Genomic DNA, 23517 nt, shown 5'->3' with positions numbered 1-23517 from the left:
GCCTTCTTCTCCAGATGGAAAAATGTATATCCAGCTACTAGCTCTATAACTTATCAGTGGGATGACTAAGCAGCTGAGAGGTTTCCAACCAGAAAACCTCTTGTTGCTCTCTGGGTTTCAGGTTTAGAATCCAGTTCCTTTAGGATCTGAGCATCTCATCCTTCTGCACCTTCTGCAGAAGGCTGGCACTGACTTCTATTGCTATTGTTGTTTATTAGGTAGGTAACTGGTGTACACCGAGCATGCTATGTTTTTTTCCAAACAGAGGTGAAGACACATTTTCTGCCCCAGACTCAATACAGCCCAGGATTTGCTCCTGCAAACACTTACACACATAAATTGTTCCACTGGGTTGTAATGTTGAAATTAAGGGGGAAAATCCAGATTGGAGGTTCATACATACATAAATGTCTGCAAGTCAGTGGGAGCTGACTAGGCTAAATTTTTGTCAAGGTCAGCTGAGGCTAATGCGAAAAACTATGTCTAGATAAGATAACTTTTCCAGAAATATTTCAACTCAGCTGATAAAAGTGCTGGTTTGGGGTATTTTTTGTTTCTTTATTTATATATCATCCCCCTTTTTATCCATTCAATTAATGTCCTTCTTTTTAACCCTGCTAGTATTTGAACAATATAACACTAGAGAAAAAAATCAGATAAAAAAGCAAAAATCCTGTTAATTTACTTAGCTGGATGCAGTTATCAAGTTAGAAGTACTGATTGTGTGTTTATAGATGTTAGGAATTTTGCAACAGATATTTAAAAAAATAAAACCATTTTCAGGCTCTGTTATCTGTTTTTACTTTCCAGTTCATTTAAAAAAAAAAAAAAAAAGAAGAAAATAATAGCTTCACAGAACAGAGTAACATATACTCTGATTTTTGTTTTTATTTGCTTGACAATCTCTCTTTTTATTATCCCCATTTAACACATGTCTAGCCGGACCAGTGCTATTTCCTGTTAATTTTTTTAAAGTGGGAAGCTGACATGTACTGTAATCATTGCTAATTTGGAATATATTTTCGTTAATTCTTTCCAGTGCTAGCACAAAGGGAGATATCAAGGAATAAGTGAACTTTGTGAATTCAAGATAAAAAATGGCTGGAAAATGTGTGTTTTTTCCATACTTGTAGTGTTGGACTTGTGATTTCTTTACCCTACATCTTGGTTTCACTGTCTAGTGGTTTCTCACTCTCATTTTCTTGTGAGATCAGTTGGTATGGTTTCTTCATTTCATTCTCCTCTATCACAGAATTACCCATTTCAGCATCCTTGTTCTTCAGCTCATGCCGTGATAAATGTTCAACAATTCCTGCTCCGATGGAGTCTCCCAAGACATTGGTAGTGGTACGGAGACGATCCCTAAGGAGAAACAGTAACTTAGCCTTGATTTCACCACTTGTACAGGTAAACATGCAGACTGGTGGTTAAAATGGCCTTTAAGTAGTTGCTAGGTACTTCAGCTATTTTATATATATTAATTTATCTGAACTGTTAATGCCATGATTTATTCTACAGAAATTAACAAATATACTAGGATTTTGAGTTACAAAATATGCTAATACTCTTGGCAACATCAGCTGTGTGATGAGGACAAAAAAAGGAGCATATGGCAGATGCTTCTTAGGGGAATTTCAGTAGGCTTGTCGTTAGGGTTTGTATCCTGTGAACATGTAAGCCAATGAGAATCTAACTTGTTAGGGTCATTTATCTCCTGACTGTAAACTATGGTCAGTAATTTAGGGTGGAATTATGCTGAAATAATTCAAATTAAACCACAACAATTCAGCCCTTTTAGAGGGCTCTGCCCAGATGATGTAGGAGGAGGCCTGACAAGGAGTGACTGGCACAGTTACTCAATAAGCATCCACCTACATAAGCCTGTGGGCATGTGGCTAGATAATAATTTGAATGCATTATCTTCTGATGACAACATGGGCAACTTTTTACAGGGATCCCTTGAGAAGACTGAAGGGTAAAAGCCTCCTGAAAATATACCTAAAAGGCATTAGACAAAATAGAGATTGGAGGAAACCTTCTGCTTCTGACTTTGTTCCTGGACCTAAGGGATTTCCCCACGTACCTATAGGTGTCAGGTAGTCTTCTACAGACAGAACAATGGAAAACCTGAGGGACTATGCATTGTGGTGGCTGGATAAGAGAGTTACACAACTGTTTTTCATTTCTGTGTCCACAAGGTAGACATGTGAACCTTTTCTAGATTAGATAGTCAGCAGGGCTGCAATGAACTGGATCAGATCTGACCCATCTGTGAGCCTGATTGACGGGAAGGTTTTCATTGCCACCCTACAAAAAATAGAAAACTAAAGCATTTTTTTCTAATTTAATTACAGTGTATCTGAAAGTTTTCTTAGTACCCTAAGGATCTAGGTTTCTAAGTAACCCTCTTGCGTGGAAGAGGAATCATCATTAAGTAACACCCCTCACCATCTGCCCTAAAAAATTCCCTAATCACAAGAAATTGTGATTCTTTTTAATGCTTCTTCCCAAATGCCTCCCACAACAGAAGAGGTATGCCACTGCAGTATTGCCAGAATGTCCCTGTCTATTGCACTTCCAAATACGATCTAAGCCCTTAGTGACTCCATAAAGATACTTACAAGAACCAGTCCACTGCAATGATAAGAGTGATGTCATCTGTAGGCAAACCTACTGATGTGAGCACAATGACCATGGTGACCAGTCCAGCTTGAGGAATGCCTGCAGCCCCAATGCTGGCAGCTGTAGCTGTGATGCTGTGCAAAGAGATGGCAAGAGCAATTAATTGACTTCCACAATAAACTCTCCATATCATCTGGCAAACATTAAAAACAGATATGAAGTAAGAAGGCATTTGCTTAGTAGTAAATAGAAAGATGAACCCAGTTCCTTATCTGAACACTGCATAGCTGCAGGGGAGTGTGGATCTTAATCCAAAATGTTTACAGTAAACCTTTTTCCAGAACGCTTGAAACATGATTTTGTTAGGCAGTAAATCCCCTACCAAATGCTAAGGGCCAGACAAAAACATTATAGCTACATGCCCCCACCCATTGAACAAACTCATTCCACACACTCAAACATGTTAAAAGAAAAGCTGAGGAGGTAATTTTGTGCTGGCAGATCTCATGTAAGAGCTTTTATTCTCTGTCCATCTCAATATATGGGGAGAAGCACTTCTGCTTGAAAATCTTCTACACTCTCAGTTCACCATGTCTCACTTTTCAGTGTTCCTGAGTGATAAATACATGTCTCTCTGTCCTACAGTGTCCTTCTCTCCCCTTCTGATATTTATTTCTTCTGCACATGTACCCAACAACCTTTTCTCTTTAACTGTTTGAGGAACATAACGAAATTAATGCAGATTAGCTATCATCAAGTGCTACTTAGTGGGTTGCTTTCTGTTCTATTTCAAACTTGAAGTCTTGAAACCATACTTGTCTTCCACACTTCTATCAGCTGGTTTAACAAAAGGTATTACTGCTCCTTCCAAAGCTTGCTCTGCTTATGTCCTGAGATCATCAGGACTAGGAAAGCACTACGTCTCCTAGCATTGACACTGTGATGCTTTTATGCTACTGCTTTGTACATGCATAAGAAACGACTTTGTTATAAGTCTGTGGCTCCCAACACCTGCCTGAGTTCTTAAGAAAGAAAATTTTAAAGTCATTAAAAACTGCTGTTGTTGACTCTACTAAGTTCAGTGATAGGTGTGTCATGTTACAATTTTTTAAAGGTTTAATGGAGAACATCTGCTGGGAGGCCTCTTATGTGCAGAAGGTGTAAATCATTACAGTTGTTCAGCTACTGTAGCAGTTTTTGTTTTTAGCTCTAGATGCTTTTGTTTAATCCCACATATAACAGCAAGAAGGAGTCACCACAAAGGTGCTTTTATTACATGTATGTAATAATGGCTTCTGTACCTGATTGTGATAATCTGCCCAAAGTTCAGTTCGAAGTTGTTAACTTGTGCAATGAAAATTGCAGCCAAAGCCTCATATAAAGCAGTTCCATCCATATTAATTGTAGCACCAACAGGCAGTACAAATCTTGTAACTCGTTTGTCCACTCCATTTATTTCTTCCAGACACTTAAATGTAACAGGTAGTGTTGCAGAACTGAAACAAAAGAAAGAAGGTAGTTTATGATTTAAATTCTACAAAGAGGGAATGAAAAGAGTGTCATGCATTGTGATAAGAGAGATTGTTCTGTCTTAATTTTTATGTGATCTACCAGAATTTTTTTTTTCCTTTTTTTAATGCAAAGTCTGAATTTAAACACTTCCAATAATGGAGATTCTTCTGATGTTCTTGGAAACATTATCCAATGGTTAATTAATATAACTCTCTATGTAGTCCCTAGTCTGAATGTGTCTAACTTCAGTGTTGGGTCACAAGATTCTTCTGCTGGGCAGAGGAATCTATTTAAAAGTTCTCACTTTTCCTTTTTTTGTGTCATGTATGTCAACTATGTTTAGGGACGATTTAATCATAACTCTGTTCCAGCCAGGCCCTGTACACCACTTAAACATGTTCGCATCCAAATATGATATATATGATAATTTCATTTGAAGACCAACCCAACTGAACATTTTGCCTTGATATGCTACAGGAGTGCCATTTAGCCCATTAGACACCAAGCTCCTTTTCAGAAATACTGCCTCAGAAAGAGGCGTAAAGTGGCCATTTTATAAGAGCTGCCTGAACTCTTTGTTCTTAAAGATGCATCTTTACATCTGATGATAGTAAAGTCAAGAGGTTTTTCAAGACCTGGCAGCTCAGGTTACTCTGTTTCAGTGACCTCTTAATTGTTAACTACTTAACAGAGTTTCATGTCTTTGAAAACTTTGTCAATATTGATAAGATAAAATAAAATACTGATAAAATATAAAGAAGGATTGTGAAAGATTATGCTAGAAAAATCTCTTTGATGACAGTCAACTTATAGTTGGATTTTAAACAGCTTTTAAATCAACTCACAGTATAGTATGCTCTCTCGCATCACTTTGGTTCTTACTGAGAATCTTGAGCAGCACCTAGTGGAATGTCTTACAGGACTGACATCAAAACATCAAATGTGAAATAAGTAATTGTCCCTCTCTGCCCATTAATATGCTGTCATAATTGTTTTAAGTCTTCAATATACTTTTCAGTGATACAACACATCAGTTTCTACATTAGTGGTCACAATAGCTTCTCATCCCACATCTTCAAAACAATCCCAAACACCAGGGACTTGAATTTAGTAATACAGAATGTCTGACTTAAAGCATCTGTCTTTAGGAGACACTATTAAAATCTATTAAAATGAAAGGTTCTATTGGGTTTAAAGTGCGAAGAGTAAGCTTCCTACCCTACTACAGCCCTCAGATTATTATCCATTATTGATTTTTCAGGTAGGCAATGATGAAGTTGCAACAAGAAGTCCGAGGGCAATCAAGAGAGACTTCAGGACCTGGGGACAACTGCTTAAGGGATCAGGAGCATCAACAGTGTTCTTCTCTGTCCCCCCAGTTGCAAGGAATGATGAGGGAAGAAACAGTAAGAGCCAGCAATCAATACCTGGCTCTGAGCCTGGTGTCACCAGCAGAGTTTTGGGTTTTTTTGATCACAGGTCAGTTTACACAACACCAGGCCTGCTGCAACAGATGGAGTACACCTGTCCCAAAGAGGGAAAATGATCTTTGCACAGAAGTTAGCAAGGCTCATTGAAAAAGTTTTAAACTAGATCTGACGGGGGAAAGGGTTAAAAAAAGGTTCGCTAGAGATAAGCGTGGGAGAGGCACACCGATGTTTGAGTGATATTGTGCTAGTGAGGTCATTTGGTCTGCCATTTCAGTGGAGGCAGGGGTTAGAGAGCCATGCAGCAGCAAAGACACAAGAGTTACTGGTGTCTTAGAAACCACAGAAGCACCTCAGAATGGTGACATAAGAATTAGGGCTTCTCCCCCCAAAAGTTGCCGGGATCAATAGCCCAGCTGAAGTGCATCTATATGAATGCACGCAGCATGTGGGGCTGGAAACCTGCCCAGCAGAAAAGGACCTGTAGATGTTGATTGACAGCCAGCTGAACATGAGCCAGTAGCGTTCCCAGGTGGCCAAGAAGGCCAACAGCATCCAGGTTTGTTTCAGCACTAGTGTGGCCAGCAGGACTAGGGAAGCGATCATCCCCCATGTAGTCTGCACTGGTGAGGCTGCAACTTGAATCCTGTGTTCAGTTTTGGGCCCCTCATGACAAGAAAGACATTGAGGTGCAGGAGCGAGTTCAGAGAAGGGCGACAAAGCTGGGGAAGTGTCTGGAGCACAAGTCTGTTGAGGAATAGCTGAGGGAAGTAGCGCTGTTTAGCCTGGAGAAAAGGAGGCTGAGGGGAGACCTTATCACTTTCTATGACTACCTGAAAGGAGGTTGTAGCATAGAGGGTTGTGGCAAGGTGGGTATCAGTCTCTTCTCCCACATAACAGGTGATAAGAGAAGTGAAATGGCCTCAAGTTGTGCCAGGGAAGGTTTAGATTGGATATTTGGAAAAAATTATTCACAGAAAGGGTTGTCAGGCATTGGAACAGGCTTCTTAGTGAAGTGATGGAGTTACGATCCCTGGAAGTATTTTAAAGACATGTAGATGTGGTGCTTAGGGACATGGTTTATTGGCGGACTTGGCAGTGTTAGGTTAATGGACGGACTCAATGACCATGAATGTGTTATCCAGCCTAAATAATTCTATGATCCTATGATATGGTCTAGAAATATATATTTGATTACAATAGTGTTTCCTTTCCTCATGGATGCTAACCATTTTTTATTAGTTTGATGTACTTATGACTTCATTAATAAAGAGGAAAAGTGGCATTTCTGTTGTAGGTTGTATATCCATTACTGGCTATCAGGATTTTGAGCACAGAACATGAGTGGCTAATAAGGGCTCTCAAGCTCTCCCAGAATCTCTTCCGAACTTCCCATTTTGCTCTTCCATTTTGCCATTCATATCCTTTGCCAGGGGCATCCTTTACCAGCGAGCCATTACAAACTACTTAAAAATCTCAAACACCAAGGCTAATCAAAGTCACAATGGTTCCAGCCATACAGTCTGCATCATCAAACAGACTCATTTCATTTCTGTTCAGGGATTCTTGTAGAAAATAGAGTTTAAGTCAATGTAATTATAATAATTATCTCTATCAGAGAGCAGTAGAACTGAAATAAAGTGCCGAAGTGAATACTTGAATAGAGAGTTAGCCAGTTACATTAGGCAAAATTGTTTTTCAAACCAATAATACTATAAAAACAATATGGCCTTAAAATATTGCATTATACCTGGAAGATGTTCCCAAAGCTGTGACTAATGCCTGGATTAAGCCTCCGATAAATACCCAGGGGTTCTTACGAGTAATCAGGAAGTAGAGAAGAGGTAGGACGATAACAGCATGAATTAGCAAACCGATGATAACTGTTACAGTATACATGGCAAGCTGACCACCGATGACACCCATATCTTCCATCTCAACAATTTTTCCAGCAATCAAGAAGAGAATTCCAAGGGGAGCATACCTGCAAATAAGAAACCGAATCAGTATTGTACTGAACAAAGTAGAAATTCACTCCCTCATCCATTGCTTTTCTGTTTATATGCATGCATGAATGTAGGATTTCACCGTTGGAATGACTGTCATTATTCATAAGCAGTTCAAGAGTTTAACACTTTAACTCTTAACTATTCAACCTAGATTAAACCAGAGCAGTGAATGTTTCTGACAAGCTCTGTTGAATTCAGCATCTGGGTAAGTATTTCAAGGTATATAGCATGCCTTTCAGACTTGCAGGGAGATGAACTTCCATTCAAGTGTCATTTAAAAGCTAGTTTAGGGAATTCTGTTACAATTCTGCCTGTATGAACAAAGGCTCAACTGACATAGTTGGAGACAATGTCAAGTGGCCAGTTTTATTATCTCATCAGTGCTATTTCCCATGTTGTTGGGGAAAGAACTCACACAGAAGGCTGATAACTTGCAATGATTTCAAGCTGTTTCTGGCCATGTCTCATTTTATTAAGTGGGGCACTGGATAAATACTTTAGCATGAAGCATGGAGTATGACAGACGTTGGCTGCATTGTAGGGCAGGAATAAAGGTGGTATGATCTGCTTTTTTTTATTGGTAAATATAGTTAACAGATGAAGAAAAAGCTAGTGCTGAGCATAAAACTCAGCATAATTCTGCTGCATATGGACTTCTGGTACAGACTAATTTCTATAAATGTCCACTTGTCTTTTCACATGAAGTTACCATAGAACAAAATTTATCCAGCGTATTTCAATTGTACTTTAAGTCATCAAATCCATATAGAAATTTCTCAGAAGTAACAATTCTTATCCACTGCTTTGTCATCTTAAGTGTGTTTGTAGAGAAAGATAAAAGATTTTTTTCTTTGTATATATGTTTCCTGGCAAAATAGAATTTTAGTTACTGGAAAAAATGTACTTAATTTGATTTTAGTATCTAGTACTGCAACGTATGTGTGTATGCTCTTGGGTAGGCTTTTGGAGCTGATTTGTTTGTTTTCTGTGGTAAAGAAAGCAACAAAACATAATTCATTTTCATAATTAACCTTCTACATGACAAATAATGAATCTTCTTTGTTGACAAGACTTCATACCTAATGTCTGAGTGAAAAGGTGTTGGTTTTAAATATTTATTAAAAACAATAAAGAAAGTAGGAAAATTACGTGTATGTGTAAGCAGTGCAGCTACTATGCAAGGACATACGTATATACTACACAACTGCAGGAACCAGTTGCATTGGAAAATAGTGATAAGAAGGTCTTGCTGTGTAGAAATAAGATTATGGGAGAGGTTTGTCCTTTTCCTTTACTGAAGTCAGATTAGGATATAAGGAAACTTTGATAGCATACTATTGTGATCGCTGTCTTTATGAAGACATAAAATGGCTCTGTATAAGCTTGGCAAGTTCTGCCATAGACCCTGTTTTTTCTCATGTCAGAAGCTAAACATACTGAAAGAGTAGGTATGTTGGGTCAAATTGTTGACATATAGAATTACAGTTCTGGTGTTTATTTATCAAAAAAAGCTACAAAGTAGTTTAGATCTTACTGTCTGACTTCCTGTCAAACAGACTCTTGCTATCTAGTGCCTGACTGTGGTGAAAAAATAGTAACTTAAAATGGAATTTATCAAAGAGGCACTTACCACATGATTAGAGCTACCAATCTCATGATAGCCTCATTAAGGCTATCAAAGAAGTCTTTTAATGCCCGACCTTGCTCCTTCATGCTTCCAATCACCAGGCCAAAGCTTATTGAGAAAACCACCAAGCCAAGGGCATTCACTCCATTTACGGAACCTGGAACAGGAACTATTTCTTCTTTCATTCGGGTGAGGGTTTCCATTGCTTCTGACACATTGCTTATTATGGAAGCCACTGTGGATGTGTCATTGGATGGAATATCTACTTTAAACATTTTCTTTTCATAGTTAGTTTTGAACTGTTAAAACAAAAATAAAAGACAGATAGAAATTCTGTGAATTATAGCAAGTGAAGACAAAAATCACACACTAAATTATTAATTACTATTGCAGGGCATTTGACTTCTTTTTGTAATATTTGTAATATCATAATATTTGTTGGTAAAATGTACTGTGATGAAAATCTGGCTTTCCTGAAAGCAACAAAAATCCGTGTTAACTTCAAGAGCTAGATATTCACCTTTAGCTTCCAGAACTCATTTTCTCATAAATATATCACAATCAAAGATGCAGATTTGCCATGTTCATGAGTTTTGTGACAAAACTATGGATTCCTAGTTTGTGTTTTTTAAATTGCTGTTTTTTCCAGTAACATATTGCCAACCATTAAACAAATAGGTCTTTTTGGCTAGTGAAATATTTTCATGTGCTCTGGAGTCTTCTTACTTCTTCATCTTTCTGAATTAGAAAAAACAGACTAGAAGTAACTTAAATATAACATACCTCTTTTTTCCTATGGCAAAGCTGTTTGTTTTCTATGCTTTACACTAATAAGTCAGCACTTTTCTTAATTAAGAAAAGGGTTCTATCTTATATGGTTCCATTATGGCATGTGCAAATCAATTTCAAAATCTCAATATGCTCCCAAATGACTACTTTGAAAACCAGTCTTTCCCACCTAATGCTTTTCCAAAGAGAAAAGGGCATCCTAAGTATTTCTGTTTGGGCTCAAAAATCCCTTCAGCCCTGCCCTGATTAAATTCTGTTGAATGCAAAGAATACTGAACATCACTAGCAAAATGTTTCTAATATGTCTCATGATGCTAAATACCCTATTAAAGCAATGGGATGCTGGTGTCAAGGTTATTCAGCAACTTTGGATTTTTATACCTTTGGATCTGCCAGCAAAAGACAAATATCACATCCAGGAACTGTAGTATTATTACTAATTTCTGGAGACTGTTGCTCACTCCAAAAGTATTTCAGTGAAAAGGAGCACTTATGACTAATACAAGAAACCTGAATATCAGCATCTGTCAACGCTGACCTAATTTTCTGTTATTTTCTACACCTGAATAGTTTTATGCACTCTGTCCATGTATTTGTTGTGTCTCTCTGAAGGCTTTGCGTCTTTCAGAGTTTCAAATAAAACTTGCTTACAGGAAATCTATGGAAAGTTTCTGAATAAAATGTAGCAGAACAAATCTCCATGGAGGTCAGATATTCTTGAATTTTAAATGGAATTTTCTAAAACGTTTTAAGATTTGGGCTGAAGTTAGAGGAGACAGCTGAGCTGTTAGAACTCTTGACTGACACAGAAAAGCCCAGTTCCACTCCCTCACCCACTCACATCCAACCTGTTATAATTTCTCCTCTGCATAAGTTCTAATTTGATCTCCTACTGAGCCAATTCTATTTTTTAAATTGGCAAAAAGCTTATTCAGCAAAGAAAGTGGCCATTTTTTGGTAAAGGCTATGTAGGTGAATCAGCTCACTGACTGAAGAATGCCAGAGAGGGCAAAACACTGAAACTGGAACTACACAGCTGGGGAAGGCGGGATGGGATTGCCCTTTTAAGTGACAGAGAGGTATTAGAGTTGAAATGGAAATTTTCTAGAAGTTCTCACTAAAGGGTTTTAATTCAGTCCTGACAGGAATCTTAAAATACTGCCTAACATTGCATACCACACACTTTTTTTTTTAAATGTATACAGGTATGATAATTGAATTATATGTATATTTTCGTTACTGCTTTTCAGTAGAAAAAAACCTCATGTAAGCATTCCTTAATGCAAATATCTGAAGGGTGTAATTATGCTGGACTTGTGGGCATACGGATTAGACAAACACAAAAAAAAAGCAAGCTGTTTAATGGGGACTGGAATTAAAGCCTAATTTCCTGCCTAATTTCCTACCAAATTTCCTATTCATTTCCTGCTTTCCCTAGACACATCATAACTGACTTTGTCCTGCTTCTCCTCCATTACACTCAGGTCCTTCTCTCATTCCTACCTATTTGACTATGTCAAAAGTGACCCATGATGCGGCTGTTAGACAGTGTTAGATCATGCTGCCTGGCTGGTTGGCTATTGCCTGTTGGAATAGGCCATGAGCTCAATCATAAACTGCTTTTCTTTCAGTGGCAGCACAGTCTTGATTTGTCTGAGAATTGCTCCCCCCAGTCACCTTGTCAAATTAGGTTGGAATTGGCTATTGATCTCAAAAATTATGACAGGGGACTGAGAAGAATTTGGGCTGCTACAGGGCAAAAAGTACAGTCACATGAAGTTTCTTACCTTTAAAAAACACAATTAGAACTCATTTTAGGCTGTAATAAGCATTTTCCTTCCTTTTTTTGTGCTGATTGTGGAATTCTGTCCCAGCAAGAAGATGCCTTTAATTCTTTATTAGTTAAGTATCTTTAGAGGTATAGTATGGATTTTAGGATCTCGGCAAAGGCTGTTTCCATTTCAGCTAACGAACTGGTTCACAGAGATGCAGGTTTTGTCTGCTGACTCACCCTGTTGGTCAGACTTAGAAATGTTACTAGGGAGAATAGTCCTTCTAGAACCCCTTACAGAGTGGTGGAGAAATGGTTTATTTAGACTGAGATTCAAAATTGGAATCTGAGCAAGAGGAATCAGAGCAACTTTATTTGCTCTGGGACAGTCACTTGAGCTAGCCTTTCTTTCATTATTGCTAAGTGAGGTTAAGGATAACTCTGTGGATGTGTTTGTCTTCTTATGCCCAAAGTTGTCTATTAAAAGTCATGAGCAGGTTCCTGGTGACGCAAAAGAAATTAAGGAAGAACAAATACAGGAAATTCAATGCAGATATCTATTAAGCAAAAAGTGTAGGTTGAGCTTTATTCTTGTTAGTGTTTTTTTCTTTCAGATAACACTAAAGGCAAAATACAAGATTGCTTGACCACGAAAAAACAAATTTTCTTTGTGTGGAATGGTGAAAAAGCCAATTGTTTATAGGAAGTTACAGGATGAAAGACCACCTTCAAGGTGATAGAAAATTTCAAAGTTTTTTGAATATATGAGGTAATAGCAGAGTTGACTATTACTGCTCTGCAGAGAAACTCATGCTAAGAGAGAATTTTGTGAACTTTTATGAGATTCCTACTTTCAGGCAGATCTGTGTCCTGGGGGGAATCAGAGTTATCAATTGTTCTTGTAGCTCAGACTGGCATTTTAATATCACACTGTGATTCTGCAGATCCTCGTGTTTTTGCAACATTCAGTAATGGAAGAAATTAGACAAAGAAAAATCTACTCATACAGTAGATTGTAGGCTTAGGAGTCTCGGAAGAGCCAGTTATGCTTTACTAGAAGGCCCAACACCTATACTAATAATCTGTGTTGGGCTAGACAACATCACTTAAGTCCTGTTATTTCTGAGGATGTTTGGTGCATTTTGTCTCCAGGCAGAGGTATTTTTGCCTGGTAAGATTTTAGATGCAAAATACTCTTAATTTTTGCTTAAGTTCATGTATCAAGAACAAATTAGGAACAAGGTAAATATTATTTGGAACATATGAATACTCATAGCTTTCTATGAACAACCGTATCTGCAAGTAAAATATGAAATTAATGGCATTTCTGGACTTTTTTACAAGACACTGTGCTAATGAACAACTTTAAAATGAATTCTAATTAAGTTATCTCATTATGAAATAGAAAATATAATTACTGTATTGCATAATATAATGAATTCATTCTTGACACTTTTATGATTATTTTTTTCTCATTAGTGGTACAAGACACCCACAGCCATTTGACTTGAATATATTGCATGACTTTTTAAGAAGCAATACTATAACCTGTAGTACATTTCAGTGGTTGACTTGCAGACAAGGTAATGCATGGGTAACTGCTCTGAAAACTCATAATTTACTGTCAGTATTCTGAGATAGTATAATTAGCACTGTCTGTGCAAAGTCTGTATGATGACGTGTTTTCTAGTGAATTATGATTTTGAAAACAAGTTTGCTTAAACGCAAGCCTAAATAAATAAAAATAAGGCAGTGATATCCCATCTTCCTAATTAATTTTTTCTTTCCTTTCCACATGGACATGTGTGAAAGCATTTTAAATTGTCTGCCGAAGAGCTGACAGCACAGGTTAAAATATATCTTAAGTAGTTAAAATATCATGATGAACAGAAAACATATATTAGTTAGTATTCATGTCTGGATGTGTGATTAACACTTCTGATCCCCTTGATAAGGATGAGTTTAGGAAAGAATATTTAATTAAAAATAGCTCAGAAGAAATGTAGTTATCAGATGCACCTTTCCAGTTCTTTAAGCTTCAGCTGGCATCAAATTCCACCTATTCACAACAGAATGACCCTCCCCAAATTGTTAGACTGATTCTGTTTATGTCCCAGCTTCACCTGTGTTTGTTTTGTCTTTTGTTATATTCCCTGGGCACAGCAAAAGGAACAAGCAGTTTAAAAGCAGTATGTGCTTAACAAGCAGACTGCTTACAACTACTTAGCCCCAGGCTAGATAGCATTTTTGGATTTAGCAAAGAAAGAGAAATGAAGAGCTAATGACCAGATCTGAAAGATAAATCAAACGATTTCATTAGATATCCCTAAACTGAGGGTGAATATAGTGGTACAGAGAAAATTTTGAACAAAGTAATCTAATTTTAGGTAAGTGTGGAATATTCATCTGCAGTCGGTATTTTCAGATTCTCCTGTTACTGATAAAAATCACAAAAGCCCCCAGATGATGAGTGCACAGTGAAGGTATCAATATATGTCATATGGAAATAATCAGCAAGAGAAAGTATACTGTTTGGATTAACAATCTGCTCTTTCCAGTGATGCCAATCTGCCACTGATTTAATTGGAAGAGGTCCTGATAGAGATAGGGTGCCAAGAGGACTTTGGTCTTTCACAGGGAGAGAGGGTGTAACTAGTGAAGAACAGAGTGAAGCTAAAGCCCAACGTTTTCCAGATTATTCTTCTTAACTTGATCTCCTAGGCAAAGGCACTCTTTGTTCCTGTAGACTTGCCTGGGCCATGGGGCTGAATGCCACCAGCTAAGCCTGAAATGGTTCTTCCTGTTCTGAGCTGAAAGGTATGAAAGAAAGGATTTCCTTAGCTTTCCTGTGGGCTTTCTTTCTCTCCTACAGGGACTTCCCCTGGTTTATGGGATCCATAATAGGAGGTCCTTTCTGGAGAGCGAGGGGCATTTTGTTTCACCAGTATTCCTGTTCTTGTGGAAGGAAATGTGCAAAGAAGGAGGAGGAGGAAGAGAAGACGCAAGAGGAGGCAGCTTAGTTTGCCTCACAGTCTTACTGGGAAAAAAGAACAAGAAAGGGAATCCAGGGGACCAAAAGACTAAATGCAGAATGACAGAAAATTTAGTAAGATCCTTCCTGAATAAGTCCTAAGGTCCCAGTCTTCCTTCAGGACTCTTCTTCTCCCAGCAGCAATTCTCTAAAAGCTTTCCCAATTCCATCTAGAAGTCCACTCCATCTTGGTTACCCACTCCACACAGCTCCATTTCATTTTGCAGGAGAGCAATTTCGCATCCAGAAAATTAAGCTTACCCTGCCAAAATTAATTATGCAAAGGAAAGTCCAATTTTCCATGTCTTGGTGTTACAAAATTTGAGTAATAGTTGATCTTTTGAGGTTAAAAACTTTGGAAATGATAATTGGTCATTTATGTTAGTGAAGCTGCTCTGGGAAGGGCTTGCTATTTATGGGGAAAGTAACAGATTCAAAACTTGCTGCGAATACTAACACAGTCATTAGAGGACCTGTCTACTGGCCATGGTGAGAAAGAAAGAAAAACTTTCCAGTGGGTTTGAATGCAGGTCTCTGTCAGGAAACAAATCTGTCTAAGGGTGCTCTAAGACAGAATGTGAGCACCTAATATGTCAAAATATGTGATGCCAGTGATGGTTTCCAGGTGTGCAAAGCTGTGGATCAGTATCACATCTTTAAGTGTGGATGACTATGAACAGTAGTCTGGTTTGTGTTTGGGCCAGCAAACACGGTGTTAAAGAACCAGATTAGTACCAGATGGATCATCCTGCTTCATAAATCTTCTGAAAAACATATGAAAAGCCTGATGTAAACTTTTGAAAAGAAAGTTATAAGGTCAGTTGTACGAAGTCATCTGAATACCTATGGATCTTACACATACTTGTTCCTCCTGTAAAATGTTTTTTTTCTGTTTAACAAATCTGGTACAACAAAATAACTTGTACCTAAGAATCTAGGTTTTGGTACCTGGTTCAAATAGTATCAGTATGACAGATTTAAAATCCTGATGTTTCAATAAGCATAGCTGCTGCTGAAAAGTCAGAAAAAAACTTCTCTTACACATTTCCTGTTTTTTGAATTATTTTTCAGAAATCTCTTCAAGTTGTAAAGCACATGAGAAATATAATATACTTAACGTAAACAGAACCTGCAGGACATCTTTAATTAAGAACATAGATTTAGGACTGCTAGTCACTGAGTCAGGTTTCCTGTGGCGGTAAGATGCTTTAACAAATGAAATTTTCAAGCTGTATCTTAAAACTGGTGAGGTAGTTTGTTTCCATGACTCCTAATTGAAGATTTTTCTATGACCTCACCTTTTAGGTAATGAAGGTTATTAACCTTACTAATTCCCACTTTAAATTTAGTCATAATGATTTCCATTTCTTCTTGTATAAACATTTTACTTTAGCATCTACAGCTCTGTTACCACTTTGTTTTTTGTACTTGAATACTTTTAAAATCAAGCTTCTTTTTGCTTTATACACTGTGTTTGTTTGATAATCTCATCAGCTCCTCTCTCCATTGCACTCGTTTTGCATGAATCTTCCTATGAACGTAATGACCCAAATATACTCGGTATTCCAGACAGTCACATTCCTCTGGCTTTTATTTCCTCTCTTGGAGTTATGTTACCTGATATATCTTAGAGCTGAATTAGAGGAGTTTTAATTCCTTTTTACTGATGATGATGACTTTCCATCTTAATGCAGAAATTACTGTTGATTTCTAAAGGTTTATTTCACATGTGATGAAGAGCTACAAGGAGATAACCAATCATGCCAATGTCTGCAAGAGCCAATTCGCTTTTTTGTTAGCATTTGTTGTTTATACTATTACAGTGTTCCAGGGACATAGCATCTTCTTTAGCATTTGTTAGATATCTCAATACAAAGTGCTTGGACTTTGTTGTCATCTGTAAATTTTGTGTGCATTTTATGGCAATGTTATTCATAAAAATATCAATTGAGGTACTCTCCATCCTTCAGCGAATTCCATGGCTATGTCCACAAATTTTACAATTCTTAAAATAATCTTATCCCCCACTCAACTATTTCACTTCCCTCATATCAAAACCTCTGTTTTACACAAGTCCAAAGAGATTAGATCTATTGCACTTCTGTGGCAAAAAAACCCAAAACGTAAAACAACAAAAACAAAATCCAAAACTCAAACCAAGCCACCACCACCACCAAATACCAACCAACCAACCAAACCCCAACCAACCAACCAAAAAAAAAAAAAAAAAAAACCAACAAAAAAAGCACCAAATAAGATCAAGCTAATAGGTTAATAACTATTTAAATAAATTCCCAAATCTTTTTGAAATTGTGATTTGAGAGGCACTTTGATCTCTTTCACCAGCTATAGATAATAACTTGCCAACTTGAGAGATTTATTAAAAATACTTGCTGCTATATCTGTAAATTTATGCCCTAATTCTTTCATTATTTTGAGATAAAGATGTTATCATTCCCTGACTTTATTGCATTAAATTCTTAGAATTTTGTTTCCAGTTTAGATAGAGACTTTTGTATTTCCATACTGCTCTTCTGTATCATTGTCCTGATTTCATCCTCATCCTTACTAAAAACAGAGGCATAGTATTTGTTGGTTTTGGACCTAGGTCTAGTTTATGTTTAATCTTGACCAAATCTTTAATCTAGAAAGTCACTGCTTTTTATTGGTCTCTGTTTTTATAACTAAAGAAAATGTTACTGTTTCTTTTCAATTTTTCTGCAAGACGTAACTCAGCTGGACTTACTGTTTCTTTTCAATTCTTCTGCAAGATGTAACTCAGCTGGACTTTGGAAAATTCCTATTTTATCCTCTTGCTTCTTGACCTCCACATTTCAGATTTTTTATATTGCTACAGCAATAACTGGTAAATAGTATCAGTTCGAGATTGTCTTTGGGGTCAGTATGAAGCAATTAGATTATAGAAATGCAAATTATAGTTTTCATTGAACATATAATGTCCTCCTTTTAAAAAAAAAGGCATGCAACTAGTTACTATTATTTTCTCCATAGAACAGATAAGGTTAAGACCAGAATAACGATAAAGGAATTTGGGAAGCAACACAGAAAGCACATTTGTGTGCACTCCTATCATAGGTGGTGGGAAGTCCCCTAGTTTGATTTTGCTATTGATGTCCACAAAATTGTTTCCTCTGTTCTGAATCTATGCATATTCCTCACATGACATTCTTGAAATTCTTCCAGTCTTTGTACAGATGGTGCATATCTCAGTATCTCACAATTTAACATAAAGTAAATTCTGTACTGAATTTAACGGAGCTCGCTGTAGACTTATGAATTTGATACTTGAAAAAAAAATATTTGCTGTGCCAGGTGTGTTTTCTTCACTTCTCATAGCAAATACTGAGACAACATGATCGAAAACAAAGCACAGATTTAGTTGGTTTAGTGTGGGGTTTTTTTGACAGCTGGCAGCACACATAAGATTTGTTTCTGCTGTAAGTACAACTATGTGATATTCCTAAAGAAAATACTATTACATGTCAATTTCTTACTTCATTATGTCTTGGTTGGAAATAACAAAATATTTTTTTACCTGTTTAAAGCAAGCTTCCACCAGATTTGGAGGGAACATATTTCTGTGAAAAAGAAAAAAAAATAACATGAGAAATAATAAGACTCTAGTAATATCTTAAGTAGAGGCACAGCTAATAAAAGAATTGACAAGCTAATTTTCAAATGAATCCTAAGTCAAATAAGTAATTTTGTGTACAGTGGGTAGAGCTTTGCATACAGCATTGGCCTGGTTAGGTTTATCAGGACAAAATGTAGTAAGGTTGGATAGATCCTGGCAATATCAATGTCTGTATCCAATATTGTATAACAGATCTGGTTATGGTGCAGAATATTAGCTGAATTACCAAATGAACAAAGCTCTATGGGTCAGTGCTGACTTTTAATTTTGTATTTATTAATGCTTTCTGATTCCAGATTAATAAATAAGTTATTAATATTTAATGCATTTCTACTTCTCAGTTTTTGCAGTCATGTAGAGCCTAGTACCTCATGACATCACTTGATTTAGAGTCTTCTTGTGATTAAGAAATAAATTTTTCTGAACTTTGAGTATTCTTTAATTATAACACATACACATATAATTATATATGTGTGTGTATACTTGCTACATATAGGAGTTTATTTCTTTGCTTTCTGGAATAGTGACGTTTGTGAGGGAATTAGGAGCAGCCTAACTGAATAAATCTTGAGGAATCTGAGTGCAAACCTCTTCATGGGTCTTTCTGAAGTCCCCCTTCCTGGCAGCATGACTCTTGGAGGCCTTTCTCCATGTCTCTGGCTTCTCCAAATGGGTTAGTGGAACACAAAATTTTGGTGGCTTTACCTGTGGAAAAGCTCCCGAGTTCAAAACCTCAGCTTCCCTACTCCCAGGAATACATCTGTGACATATTAGCTCTATAAAAGAGGCATTGCAGAGTCTCTGAGCAAGGAGAAAACAAGATTTCATATCTGTGCCCCTCTATTTCAAGCATTTTACTCGCCTGCTTCTGGAATATTTTTCCCATCCATACAATTTAACAAGTTGAGTATATGCACCCAGTTTGGCAGCTATGATTCAAAATTAAGATGAATAGCTAAATCAGGGATTCAAGTGAGAAAACTGTTGAAAGTTGGAAGTAAAGGAAAGCAAAGGAATTTGGTAATAAGGATTGTGCTATGGAAGGAGGGGAAAAGACCCATGCAGATAGCAGAACAGAAGTCTTTCTTTTGTGCATGAAAGAAGAATCTTTCTTTGAATATTAAAAGCAGTTTCTTCCCCTGCAATAGGCTGATTTGAGAATAAATCCATGTATTCTTTTGTAGTGTTGTAGCAGTTAGAGATATTGGTATCGCATAGTTGGAAGAAACTTGCCTAGTTTATGCAGTCACTGTCTAAAAATCTCTATTTTTCTTCTCATGTGAATCTAAATATTACTGTCATTGCTATTGGTACAGAAAATGTGCAATATCATAGCCATACCTGATTAAATCAAGAAAGGCATCTGCTGCTGTCACTTGCACAATTTTGCCTTCTCTGTGCATGTTTTCTTTAGTACCTTTCCCAGGGTGGATGATGACCACAATGATTATACCAATCAGTACAGCAATGATCGTAGTACTCATGTAGTAGACTACTGCTCGGACTCCCATCTTTCCTGATGCTTTACTATCCAAGGCAGCAATTCCTAGTAAATTTAAGCAAAAGGACATTCACCTCATACAGTTGCGAGTAAAGAGTATAATCTCAGCATGATAAAAATGGTTTAGTGGGAAGAGTTTTGATGAACAGTACATTTAAAGCTACCCAAGGTAAGTTCACCCTCTTTGCCGCTCGGACTGCCACTGTCTTCCCATCCCACCCCTTATGCTTGTTATTACATAATTTTCTGTTACAAGAGTTACAGCTTTCTGTGCTTTGTTAACACTTTGTTAAAAGCCAAGTTTATTGGTCTTATGCAGTGTGGCATTTCCTGTATTCCAGGGAGCCAATTCATGTTTTTTTATTAGCATAGTTACCATAGTCTGAAAAATGTGCCTTAGAAACACGCTGCACCTAATTTGTTGTAGTAAAAAAGAAAACAGAGTACCTTTAAGTAATGTTGATATTGTTTGCTACAACTAATGTGTGTGAAGAGTTTTCTTCAGTCCCTAGTGGAATGACCTCAGTTTACCTCTGTCCCAAGCCATGGGAGTTTTAAACAGATTAAATGCTGTTAGCTTGTTTCAGAAAATCCTTACTATTGTATGAATAAACATTTAGAGTCTTTTATAAGCTTTGCAAAACTTACGACATTAATCCTAATTCTTGGCTCGTTTTAATGCTTCTGACCTAATGTGAATAGTAGGGTGCTCACTATGGCATCTGCTGAAGTGTTTATTCGTCAGATTGCACCAACAGGGCTGCACTGTGGTTTTTAAATGAAGGTTTAGTTCTGCCAGGGAAAAAGCTTTGAATCTCTGAGAAGGAATGTCTCATGAGGACTGTCAGAAATGGAAATGCTCTTTCTCTTTCCAAGCAGGTGCCATTAGTGTTCTTCTCCTTAAAATGCCTCTTTGCTCCTTCTCCTTAGAATTTCAAGTAGTCAATAACTTCCACATACTTCATCTGGACAGGTACACCATCTGTCTCAAAGCAGTGCTCATGCTTCTTGTTGGAATCAAGCTTTTGAAGTGCAAAATGAATAAAAAGGTCAGGAAAGGATCTCTTCGCTTTATCATCTTCTCCTATGGACTCCTATATGGCACTAACTCAGACTTCTCTGGACTGCCTACAAATTTACCTAGATGCTATCTTTGAACATACAAAATATAATGAAAGTTGACCACCTTCAACTCTGGGTACTTGTCTCAGAGGAGAAAGCATGTAAAATAAGGCAACAGGACAGCATGAATATAAGTAATATGGAAACATAAAACAAGAATCATGACCTGGCAAAACTAAATGTTTTCTTGAATATATTGTACTTCTGTCTATCTTCTAAAGGAGAAAATGTGTGCTACTGGACTTACAGTGAAAGTATGCTACTTACTGATGTAACTGAGATCAAGGCTGTGTTCCAGGCTCTGATCAAATCTTCAAAGTATAAAACCAATCATACACTTCATACTTACTCTCTAATTTCAGCTAGTGTTTGCCTGTCCTTTTGGCAGAAGCAAGTAGAGACAGTAAGATTTGTACCCACAAAATTAATTGCAAAGGGAGATCACTAGATATGCACCCTGAATTTCTTGATATACATGTACCTTTGTATCAGAAGAAAAAACTGTTACTGACGTAGTAAGAAACTGAAACTGGAAATATGACATTCGAAGCACTTGATCGTTCATTTCTCTGCTCAGCTTTTCCATCTATAAAACTGGATTATAGTGCTTGTGGTAAGTTTACATTTATGTTTTGAAATTCTGTGAGAAATATGGTAAATACTACTAAGTAATAAATAGGTTTTTCATCTTTGCAAACAGGAAGTAAGTACTGTAGCCTCTTCTCAGTGGATGTAGGATCAATTATTTTTTTACAGTCCTCAAAACAATGCAAATACAAAATAATGCAAATATAACTAACCAATGCATAAAAACAGTCAATAATTTTTTGAGAATTTTAGATTTGCTACTGAGTTGCACGATGTTTATATCAGACAGCATGTGTTACAATTTTTATTTTTGAAGTGTCAGTGTGTAACTTAAAATCAAGTATAATTTAAAAAGTGAAAAATTAATGCATGTATGCTAATCCACTCAACTTTATCTTTGTATATTTAAGTTGCTGTTTCATGTTCTTGCTATTTCTAAAGTAGCAGCAATGGGCTATGTGTTTTTTCATTTTAGCTAAGTTTTAAGCTTGTTTAGCTTAGTTTTAAGCTTGTTTTACATCATAAGCATGAAAAGGTTAAATTATATAGGTTGGTAGGAAGGTTTGGAAATGCACAGATGTTAAATCACTCACTTCCCAGAATCCTGCCCTTGCCAGCTTATAGATTAAGGACCAGATGTTGAGCACTGTCAGTCTAGGGGGTTCACAGGCAGACATGCTTACTGCTTTAACCAAGCCTGATCTTTCTTTGTACTCCACACTTGATACTAGGTTGAGTCTCCTACACCATAAAAATCACTAGGAGTCAGTGTGGGGCATATCTTACAATTAAAGATTGCTGTGTTGAAGGAGTAAAGCTTGCGATTCCATTTTTTTCTTGGACTGATTCTGGGACTGAGTGGTGAACCATGTGCAAGTGATATGTCAGGAAGCAAGAGTCATGCTCTCTTCTTTATAAGCTGCTTTCCAGCTTGGCTTCCTATTATGGACACCGGCTGTGACTACATGGTCTCTTATTTTAGGTTGCTCAGTATCATTCCTGGTTTTGCCATCATATAAAGGACTTCTCAGCCTGAAAGTAGGGAACAGCAACTCCTCTCTTCTTGAGCTCTAACCACTCATGGTGTGCGTAGCAGCAAGCATTCAAAGCAGGGGGATGACAGGTCTAAGTATGAACAAAAGCTGTATGAGGAGAAGCAAGGTCTCGCCTCGGAGAGTCCTTACTGGACTGCTGCTGGGCAGCCTTCCCTCTCACTGGTGCTAGTGGGAACTCAGGGAGCTCATAAGAAGGACACTCAGTACTGTCCAGGGCTGAAACTGCAAAAGCTTCCACCATATCAAGAACAAGAATTATCTTCAAAAATATTTAAAATCTGTTTTTAAAGCATGAGAAAATGAAGGGGTTTGTTCTCTTTACATTTTAAGATGTTGACATGATTTCTTAGAACTGAATGGGATTCTGGAAGGGTCCTTAATGGAGAAGCAATAAAGTTTGCTCCAAAGCTTTCATGTGTCACAGACCATTGTATCCTCGGTGTGTCCTTTCACAGCCAGCCAGCAGAACCCTCTTTGTCCCGTGGGAGATGTATGTACCCCTTTCATCCTGCTCGCTGCTCTCTCCTCCACACGGATGCTGGCTTCAGCACCTCTGCCTCCTCCCCTCCCTTTCCCCAGAGGGCCTGGGAAACTTTGCTGTGCCACCAGTCCCCAGGCACAGGGATGCCTTGAAGTTGTCACGGCAACCTGTAGCAGAGCGCCTGCAATTTCTCCCAGCGTGTGCAAGCACACAACAAGAATGGGAATGATTTTTGAAGTATTGATGGGAAGGGAGGGAGGCAGGGGAGGAGGAAAGGAAGAGAAGAAAGAAGAGGGCAGGCTGTAAAACTGCAAACAGACCCAAGCC

The 23517-nt window shown here is 37.5% G+C and overlaps 1 protein-coding gene across 4 annotated transcripts in view; it reads right to left on the bottom strand.

Annotated features, from left to right (window-relative positions):
- Positions 1-1157: 1157 nt before the first annotated feature.
- The window catches only part of SLC1A3 (solute carrier family 1 member 3), a 61235-nt gene continuing 38875 nt past the window's right edge, over positions 1158-23517 (bottom strand). For 2 of the 4 annotated variants that reach the window (XM_065655741.1, XM_065655742.1), the window contains 7 exons: positions 19785-19989; positions 18345-18387; positions 9201-9496; positions 7312-7545; positions 3924-4118; positions 2622-2756; positions 1158-1362 (listed from right to left, as the gene is read on the bottom strand). In XM_065655741.1, coding sequence (XP_065511813.1) covers positions 1158-1362; positions 2622-2756; positions 3924-4118; positions 7312-7545; positions 9201-9496; positions 18345-18387; positions 19785-19989 — 1313 coding nt within the window. The remainder of the gene's footprint in view (positions 1363-2621; positions 2757-3923; positions 4119-7311; positions 7546-9200; positions 9497-18344; positions 18388-19784; positions 19990-23517) is intronic. The other 2 variants (XM_065655743.1, XM_065655745.1) reach the window with 2 other exon arrangements.

The sequence above is a fragment of the Caloenas nicobarica genome, chromosome Z (assembly GCF_036013445.1).
Source record: "Caloenas nicobarica isolate bCalNic1 chromosome Z, bCalNic1.hap1, whole genome shotgun sequence".
NCBI lineage: Eukaryota > Metazoa > Chordata > Aves > Columbiformes > Columbidae > Caloenas > Caloenas nicobarica.
Note: the sequence above shows the minus strand (reverse complement) of the source record. Positions and strands in the feature narration are given on the sequence as shown.